Below are 10,478 nucleotides of genomic sequence, written 5' to 3' on the forward strand. Positions count from 1 at the left end.
CCAGAGAACTAGGTCTTTACATAATATGTCTGAAAGTACAGAATTACTTCCTATGTTTTGAAAAAGTTGCTTCTGTTGAAGAAGGCTAAAACTGAATCCCCCTCATAGTCATGCTACTACTTCATATTCCCACTTCCTGTCTGGAGCATTTGGTTTTTGTTTCCTGTCTGACTAGGAAATGACCCTTAGTAGAATTTGAAGGCATAGAATCTATACTGTCACAGTCTCAGAATCCATAGTAGAGAAACTGGATTTTCAGCAGCCAAAATCAAGCCTCTATAGACCACTAAGACCCCCTCTTTTAACTAGAAAATCCAGAATAAATTATGAAGTGCATTTTGAAATTTATAGCATAAATGATGTAAAAACATTTCATATAAATTTTGTCAATGTTTTGAACATGTGTCTAATTTATGTCTGTCAGAAAAAGGTTTTTTTTTCTTGGTAGAAGATTGTATCAGCTCTTGGATATGGAAGATCATAGGTTCATGACTAGGTTCCAATGAACAGATAAAAACTTTGTTGTATATTAAGAGAGACTCTGCTTTAAAGGAACAAATGAAGTTTTTTTAATTAATGCAACTTCCCATTCTGATCTGCTAGTTTGACATTTCATTTCTGGTATAGAAGCACCTGGAAAGCAAAATCCAAGTTCTGAGGACCCTGTAAGAACAATGGTGGCCATTTTTGACTACAATCCCCAAGAGAATTCTCCTAACTCAGACACTGAGGTGAGCAGAGGCGGCTCTTTTTTTTTAACCTTTGCAGTACTATTAGAAGTAGAGGTATGAACTGCTTAGCTTTGTGTATCGTTTAAGGAATTGCCATGGGCCCAATAAATCCTGGAGATTGCCTTGTTCCTTTCTGGGTTTGCAAAATTGCTAGTTTCAGGGCCTAAACTGAAAATGAAAGTAATCCCTTCCTTCTCAATTGGGTCTGTACTGATTTTCTTCTATCATGAATTGAAAGAAAAAAGAAAAACAGAAGAAAGGCAAAAGTAATAATATAAAGAAAGAATATAGAATTGCTCTCAGTGATGAGATAGGTGGTGTATAAATTATATATATATGTGTGTGTGTGTGTATGCCAGAGAAACTTCCAACCTTCATAACAAGTAAAAACAAATTCAATAACTCTTTACCCTCTCTAAAATTACAAAATCTCCTCACCCTATATCACATATCTTATGTATAAGCAAATCCATAAACTGTAATCTTTTCAGTGATTTTCTACTATTATTCTCAATGTTTTCATCTAGGTTGAACTCAGATTTTGTGCTGGGGACGTTGTGACTGTGCTCAGTTCCATGGATGATGATGGGTTTTATTATGTAAGTATCATGTCATCATTTTAATTCACATGGTTTAAACAGTGAAATAGCTGGTAAATCAGAGGGCTGCCTTGCTATGGATGGAACTGGCAGTGTCATTATTTTTATTTTAAGAGCTCATGGGATATATATACTATATACTACCTAAAGTCTTGTGTCTGTTTGATGGTAACCTTCAGTTGGCTGAAATGGTTCATCACAGAGCAACAATTTTTGAATCAATGTACTTCAAACAGGTTTATTTACAGAATGTATCTAAAATCTGAAACCCATGACTCCTATGAGTCTGAAATTTGGCCATTTCAATGCTGTCATGCTGCTGTACCACTGCACAGCCACAGTCAACCTCATCATGTAATTGTCATTTCCAATGCTCCCTGCCAGCTTCCTGCAAAGAAAGCCAATGGGAAAGCCGGTAGCAAATTCAAAGTCATTCCCACAGGTGCTTTTTGCCCTCTCTTTGAGTAAGACAATATTTCTGAAATGATGATCCAACAGGTCACAGGTTGCCTGGCTGAATTGTACAATATTTATTGCCTTCCAGAAAGTATTGCTGATATCAGCAGAAGTGAGGGATCTGTGTGTTCCAGTTTGGAAATGAAAGCCTCTGCTTTTCTTCTGAAAGGACTCCTGATCTTTTAACAAGTACATAGAGTAATAGGTAGAGATCCAAGATATGAGATATATCACTAGTCCATTACTTTACTTGTGAATATAACATGCACAAGAGCTTGATGGTAGGAAAAAAGTAGGGTTATCCCTTTCTCTGTGTGGTTTTGAATCATCAAGAGATTTCCAACCAAACATTTCCTTTCTTTGTCTGCAGGGGGAGGTAAATGGACAGAAAGGTCTTGTTCCATCTAATTTCCTGGAAGCTTTACCATCAGACAGAGCACAGGCAAGTGAGCCAAGCCTTGGAAAGCAGGTGAGGGAGACATGTTGCCTGATTGGGACTCAGATGTGAAAATGCGTTTTTATCACAGAACTGGGATGCCAGCAAATGGGTGTCTCTTCCTCCATCCATGTATTCCACCAGCCCACATACTGAGCTATCTTTGTTTCATTTATCTATTCTTGTATGCTCCTGGCATTCCACAGCGAGTGAGAAAAAGAAGAATCCAGTGATGCATGTGAAAATGTCAGAGGAAGAGATAAAGGAAGAGAGAAATCACGTAAGTCCCAGATCAAATACTTTCAGAAGTATTTTTGCAGTTAGTAAATCTTTTATAACTCTGGACATTTTGGTTCAGGATGGGAGCAGAAACAAAATTTTCTTTCCTGTTCTGCCAGTCAAGATGCCTACTTTGAACAGATGCTTAAGAATGTCAATAGAATAGAATAGAATAGAATAGACCTTGGAGGTCTTCTAGTCCAGCCCCCTGTACTATTTCAGACAAGTGACTGTCTTGTCTCTTCTTAAAAATCTCCATTGATGGAGCACCCACAATTTCTGAAAGCAAGCTGTTCCACTGGTTAATTGTCCTCACTGTTAGGAAGTTTCTCCTTAATTCCAGGTTGCTTCTCTCTTTGGTCAGTTTCCAACCATTGTTTCTTGTCTTGCCCTCTGGTGCTTTGGAGAATAGTTTGACACCCTCTTCTTTGTGACAGCCCCTCAAACACTGGAATACTTCTATACGTCACCCTGGTTTCTTCTTTTCTTTAAACTAGCCAAACCCAAGTCCTCCAGCCATTCTTCATATGTTTTAGTTTCCAGGCCTTTGATCATTTTAGATCTTTTGAATCTCCCCTCTGTTATTGCCATCCAGCAGAGCTAGTGTTTGCCTACAGCTGGTGTGAACTTGATATTTATATCAAGTTGTCAGCCATAATTATCATTTTCAATGCTCCCTGCCAATTTCCTACAAAGAAAGTCAATAGGGATGCTGGTAGGAAGTTGGAAGTCACTCCCACTGCTTTTTTACTCTTGGTTTAGGTAAGGAAATTAGAATAGAATAGAATGATATTGGAAAAATAAAGTTCATAAATATTTCCAAAATCGTTATGTAAGAAATGCATTGTTAACAACATGGGAAAAATAAAAAGTAAAATATATTTAAAAATTCCAGGGTGGTTGTCAACAATGGAAGCATTTGTACACCCAAATTTAGTGGACTTTGAAAAAAATCTGGACATATAGAGATATTCTAAACTTTGAAGGAAATTTAAAATCTAAACAAGAAATGGAAAATCAGGGTATCAACTTAACATGGTGGACACATTGACAAATGCAAACTAGATATGTTAAAGATGTTAAAATGTATGGATTTTATAAGGAACAAACTGTGTTTGATAAAACATTGTTGACTTTGGATGAAAAATGAATTAAGAAAATGTATAAATTTTTATTAACTTTAGAAATGGAAAGTGAACAAGTCAAAGAAACATTGATAAGATGGGCAAAATTTTTTGGTTATAATATATAATTAGAAAAATGGCAAAATGTATGGGAAAGAAACTATAAATTGACAATGTCAACTTCCTATAAAGAAAACTTATATAAAATTTTTTATAGATGTCACTTGCCACCAGCAAGATTAGCAAAAATGTTTAAAAATATGTCAGATAGATGTTGGAAATGTAAACTCAAGTTATCATGTTTGGTGGGCATGTGATAAAGTAAAGAATTATTGGAAAAAGATATATACTTGGCTAGAAAACGTGTTAGGAGAACATGTTGATTTCAAACCTGAACTTTTTTTATTAGGTATAATGCCAGAAAGCCTAACAAACAAAGCTTATATTTGACTTTGCTTGTCACAACAGCGGCAAGAATTATATTTGCGCAACAATGGAAAAATGAAGGAATACCATCAGATGAAGAAATAATTAAAAAAATACTAGAATGCGCAGAGGTGGACAGATTGACTATGAGACTGAAAGAAAAGGAAGAAATGGACTACTATCAAAGCTGGGACTTATTTTACCATTGGCTAGAGTAAAGAATAAAGGATTAGGAATTAAATATGTATTAGCATGTAAACTCAGCCAGCACATTGGTTGAAAAAATTACTATTGTTAGGTATGGGAAAAAAAATAAAAAACTTCTATGCAGAAAGAATAGAAATAGAAATAGAAATAGAAATAGAATAGAATAGAATAGAATAGAATAGAATAGAATAGAATAGAATAGAATAGAATAGAACTGGAAGGGACCTTGGAGGTCTTCTAGTCCAGCTCCCTGCTCAAGCAGGAGAACCCACACCATATTGGATCATAGGTTGCCTAGGTGAATTCTACAATAATTATTGCCTTCTAGAAAGTATAAGAAAGGCTGAGCGCCAAAGAATTGAGGACTTTGAACTATGGTGCTGGAAAAGACTCCTGCGAGTCCCCTGGACTGCAAGGCGATCACACTGGTCAGTCCTAGAGGAGATCAACCATAATTTCTCTTTAGAAGGCCAGATCCTGAAGTTGAAACTCAAATACTTTTGCCACCTAATGAGAAGGAAGGATTCACTGGAGAAGAGCCTAATGCTGCGAAAGATTGAGGGCAATAGAAGAAGGGGATGACAGAGAATGAGGTGACTGGATGGAGTCACTGAAGCAGTAGGCGTGAGCTTAAATGGACTCCAGAAGATGGTAGAGGACAGGAAGGCCTGGAGGAACGTTGTCCATGGAGTCGCAATGGGTCGGACACAACTTTGCAACTAATAACAACAACAACAACAGAAAGTATCAATGATGTCAGCAAAAAACAGGAATTTGAGTGTTCCAATTTGTAAAGGGAGTATCTGCTTTTCTTCAGAAAGAACTCCTGTTCCTTTGACAAGTACATGCAGTAATGGGCAGAAACCCCTCTGCATAGAGCATTTGTGCTATTCCCAGATCCATTTTGTACCCATGTGGTCACCTGTCATAACCTTCATTCTGTAGTGCAAAACCACTGTAGTGCTGTTGTTGCAAAACCAAATCTTCTGTAATATGTTTCCTGGAGTTGCTAGGTGAACAATTTCATATTGGATGGAATTGCATGTTCATTCCATCCTGGGCTCTCTCTACTTCAAATGGCAACTAAGCAATCAAACCACCCTATTCCTTATCTTTAGATTTAATGAAGAGATTGCTTGATAGCTCTTACTTGCAGAATAAATTAGTTCCCATTTGCAGTAATCATTCCTATAATGATGGCACACAGAGATTAAACAACACCTACATATCATTCAAAAGAGACACTCAAAATGCCATAAAGGAAACAAAAAAACCAAAACACCTTATCACCAGCAATCAGCATGCAGATAAGTAGAATGAACACCAACAGTCAAGTAGTAAACAATATCCCAATCAAGGAACTACCAACTCAGACACACAAGATAACAGTAAACAACAGCCTAATTAAGGAACTACCAAGCATACTCCCACCAATATTGACAGAGCAAGCCCACTAGTATATAAACAGAGTGCAATTGTTCCACCTATTTATAAATCCCTGAACAAATGGGTAGCACTTGCAAATAGCATATATAAAGGGAGCCAAGTCTGATGTTTGTTATGGACCAGTTTCTGCATTTTCTCATTGATCAACTCTTAACAATTGCTCTAAGAAGTGAGCTGGCTTAAACAATTGCTAGAGATTTGGTGATTGAACATAGTAGTGATGTGTCATAAGCAACTTTGTTAGGAGTGAACTTGCAAAGAGACAGTCAACTCAAGGTCTCACTCTCTGCATGCATTTTATTTATTATTAAATATTTTAAAGCAATATGTGAAAGACAGATGAGCGGTGCAATTGCATAGAAGTGCAGATGATTACCTCACACTCAGGAGGTTGAGAGACCAATCCTAGGCAGCGACAGATGTTTTTCTATCAGGGTGCAAAGAGAAAATATCTGCTGCAAACTTCACATAGGCATCAGGGAGGGCGTCCAGCCAGTAAACACTCAGCTCCATTCAGTCACCCAAACTCCACCCCAATAAAAGAGATTACAGGGTCATAAAAAGAAAAAATATGTGAGAGATAAAATATAGGTAAAAAGAATACAAAAGTCATATAGAAGTAGCAAAACATAGAACAGTAAACAAAGGATCTTAAAACATCACATAGAGCAGGCATGTCAAACTCGTGACATCCTGTGATGTCGCGCAATGTATCGGGACTTTTTTCCCATTGCTGGCAATGGAGTGGGCATGGTTTTGACGCGACGCATCCGGCCCACAGACCGGCAGTTTGACATGCCTGATGTAGAATGTAATTTTCCAATATATCATTATGAATTATAACATACACTGTATCATTTTTAAAAAGCTAGCAACCACTAGTAAACTTTAAGTCAAGTGTACATATTAAGAACCGACATCAATATGATATAAACCCCTGATTGACAATATGTATAATAAATGTAATCAATTCTGAAAATAGATTCAAATCAGATTTTTCCATGAAGCATAGGCTCTGTACATACACACACACACACACACACACACACACAAACAATCTAAATTTGAATTTGAATGAAATGCAAACCCAAGTATTGTTATAATCCAGCAGTGGTTTTTAGTTAAAACTGAAATGGATATCAGTTTTATTTGTAAAGTTTGACAATATTTTGGATATTGAATTATTTATTGTTGAGGTAAGGACACAGTGTGAGATACATGCAATGTTTTGTTTCTCATATTCACTTTCTTTTTATTTCACAGTGGTATCCAGTAGATCATCTGATATACCTTCGATTTTTGCTTAGCACCTGGACCGTCCACTGCCTCAGAGTCTCAAGGTTGGGAGTCTCTTGGGCCTCTCAACCCTGACACCTGCCCTTCGGAGTAAGAAGAAGAGCATATTTCTGAAGGGGGAGGGGGAATTCACCCCAGGTCAAGCAAGAAGAATGGTGCTGAGTTCAGCTGCCAAAGAATGTTGCAGTAAAAAAAGGAATGAATCATGATGGAATCCACAATGGCTTTTATTTCCATGGATTGTAAGATGTGTCAAGTGGTTTGGGAAGCAAGTATGAGCTCGAGAAAGGGGGTTCTGTAGAGACATGTTACTCACAATCACCTCTCCAGCGTGTGGTATTGGCTGTAATGTAGTTCAGTGGATGTTCTCTTTTTATCTTTCTGCCAGAAAGTATCTCCCTAGTTTTGGAAATCAAAGCTGCTTTCTTAGGTCTTTTCTCTCAGCATATCACTTCTCTCAATTCAGAACTTTCTTTTATCGTCTCTCCTCAACCTGTTGCCAGTGGACATTTTTTCCCCCTGGGAATTGTCTTTCCCAGAAAGAATCAGTCAGGGTTCTAATTTGGGTGGGGATGGCTGAAGGTGGTTGAATAGATATTACCCAGGAGTTCCTGCCTGAGTCTTTGTGTTTGCCAGTGGAAAATTTACACAACTGTCTTCATGTGGATTCTTGTTTCGATACAGCAAGTTCTCTTTTTGTGGTATCTAATGCTAAACTGGACATCTTGCGCATTTCTGTCCCTGAGTAGAAATCAGGGCATTTACCATTTGATGATAAGTTAAGGACCTATTGATTGCCTTGAGGTACATAACATTGTATAGGACCACCTGATAAATAATTTACTGTAATACCGCTAATCATTCCTTAGACATCAAATGTGACCAGTAAGGAAGTACTGTAGTGCATATTACCAGACATGTCACAGGAAGGAAAAATCACAGAATTGTGTCTTACTTGTTTTGGCCATATCATGTGGGGGAATTCACTGCAGAAAACAATTATGTTTGGAATAGTTGGTGATAAAAGGAAGCCAAGCCACCAAAGAACATGGTGGCTGGACACCATCAAAGCTGGCACCAGCCAGAGCATAGAAAAACTCAAAGAGGTTGTGCAAGATTGGAAGAGGTGGAGAGGCCTGGCCCATAGAATCGTCAAGATTTGGGCACAGTTGAATGGATAACATCATCATCATCATCACCATCGCTAATCAGCTGGTGGAATTTTACTTATTTATTTTTACCTTTCTCACAGTTTTTCCTGGATTGCATTCAAACAGTCTGACGCCTCTGAATATAAAATCTCATTAACATGTTGCATCATGCAACTGTGCTCCTACAAAGTACTATGTATGAGGTAAACATCACTTCTGCTCCAGATATGTCCTGGGAGCTCCCACAATGCCAGCTGAGATCTGAGGGCAGCATCTCATAAGCCTCCAAATTATCTAGCTACTCAAGATCTTCCAGGAAGGAGATATTTCCCCCCCTACCCTACACCCCTGTTTTCAATCTTTGCTTTTTCATTAGGGAGGCTTTGAAATGCCCACTGTCTTTTGATCCACAGATTGTTACCGACTAAAGGCAAGAGGATCAGAAAGCCAGGCTTATCCTCAGTTAGGGACTACTCACATCTCCAAATAGTTGTAACATGTCTAGACTCTAGATCATAACATTTATCTGTTACATCGGAAAAAAATTCCCCAAAATGCTACCATCTTGTAAGGTATGGAGATAATATTTAGATAGATTTCTGGCTATAGATCTGTAGAATGAATGCAGCTCAAAAAGAGTTTAGAACTGCTAAACTCTTAGCGGCCCATTTAGAACTGCTAGATATGCAAGTAAGCTTTGTGTTCTCCATAGTTATCTACACTCAGATTATAAAGATAATAACTCTCCTTGGCTATTGCCTTCAGCTGTTGGCATTCACAGGTACACTACATCTGAAAGGGAGAGGTTTCATTTCATCTGACCTCAAAGGATCTCTATTTCTGTTCCATGAAGTTTCCCCTTTAACACCATCTAAGCCTGTGAGCATTAACACATTGTGTAATATAAATTATGTATTTTGAGAAGGTCTCTGTCCTGAATTTATAGCCTATCAACAATATTGTTGGATCACAATGCTGGTATTTTGAGTTTGGAAGAAAAGACTGTTTCAAGCTTTGCTAATTCGCCAACTTCCAAATTTATTGGGACTACAGCTTCCATTCCCAACTTTGAACATTGTGGGTAAAAATCCTAAAACTTGTAATCCCAGCAACTCTGAAAAGTATCTATTTTATGGAAAGCTGCCCTTTCTCTTCTATTCCCACTGTATAATTTATAATCCTAGAGTTTCTGCTTCACAGTTGTCTAGAACAATTCTATCACTGCCTATTATTGACATTGAGACTGCCAGTTGACCTTGACTTAGCTTAAATGGATCATCTGTTGGGTTGCATTTACTTCATTTCATAAGAGATGTTCAACTCACCCTTAGCTTATGCCCAAGACTATATCAAAATGCAGATTGTACTGTATTATGGAAACTTTCTTTAAAATAGCTCAGAATGACATCCTGATTTTTTTCTTAGTAGAAGACTTCTTTGACTGGATCAAAGTTGGGCCCAAAATTGGTACCATGTTCTTGTGAAGTGAAATTCTGTGGGAAATGTCCACTGCTGAAGAAACAGAGAGAGGAAGGGGGGGGGGGGAGAGAGAATGGCTAAGTTGGATTAAGTTGATATGTACAAGTATGAGAGTTTATCCTTTGTCCCTGATTACTGGCATTCTAAACTAAGAAGGCAGCCCAGACTCAATCAGAATCCTTCTCCTGTGGTCTGCCTTTTGTAAGATTTCCAGCTGCTGAACTAAGCAGTTCTAATGGTGAGGATCAGTGGGCACCGTGCCAGCCCATGTGCCTATCCTGTGGGAAGGGGCACCCCTTATTTAGAGGTGAACCCTATTTCATGACTGAGAGATTTATGTGTGTGTGTTTTAATAAATGTGTCCCCCTTTCTTGCAGGCGATGTACCTCTGCATGTTCGTTGGGAGAAGGGATCCTTTTGTTCAGTATGGGTTATTGAATGGGGATGTTGGATGAGCTATGTTTTTATTTTAAAAACATAATTTATTATATTAAAGTCTATTTTCACACAAAAAAAATCAAGTGTTCCTTTTGGAATTGTTTTTCTTTTCTGAAGGGGTTGATGGGGGCTGAATGCAACAAATCAGTTACCCTGATGGTGGTGATAGATGTACATTTTGCCTTTCCTGTAGGATGGATCTCCAACCCTGGCAACTTTATGACTTGTGGATTTCAACTCCCAGAACTGAGGAATTCTGAGAGTTGAGGTACACAAGTCGTAAAGTTGCCAAGGTTGGAGACACCTGTCTGGGAGATCAGGAAGTCTATGTAGCACTTCCTTCTCCAGCTGTTTCCTATAATCATCACCACGGTGCACAGTAGTGCAAAAGGGAAACATTAGGCTCAAGT

The 10,478-nt window shown here is 38.1% G+C and overlaps 1 protein-coding gene across 9 annotated transcripts in view; it reads left to right on the forward strand.

Annotated features, from left to right (window-relative positions):
• TSPOAP1 (TSPO associated protein 1) overlaps positions 1–10,146 on the forward strand; it is an 85,373-nt gene extending 75,227 nt beyond the window's left edge. For 7 of the 9 annotated variants that reach the window (XM_039346282.1, XM_039346289.1, XM_039346281.1 and 4 more), the window contains 3 exons: positions 628–731; positions 1,259–1,330; positions 2,157–2,413. In XM_039346282.1, the coding sequence (XP_039202216.1) occupies positions 628–731; positions 1,259–1,330; positions 2,157–2,294 (314 nt within the window). In that variant the 3' untranslated portion in view covers positions 2,295–2,413. The other 2 variants (XM_039346283.1, XM_039346285.1) reach the window with 2 other exon arrangements.
• Positions 10,147–10,478: the final 332 nt, after the last annotated feature.

Source organism: Crotalus tigris, unplaced genomic scaffold (genome assembly GCF_016545835.1).
Source record: "Crotalus tigris isolate CLP2741 ecotype Arizona unplaced genomic scaffold, ASM1654583v1 scf7180000017987.690289119674:8195010, whole genome shotgun sequence".
Taxonomy (NCBI): domain Eukaryota; kingdom Metazoa; phylum Chordata; class Lepidosauria; order Squamata; family Viperidae; genus Crotalus; species Crotalus tigris.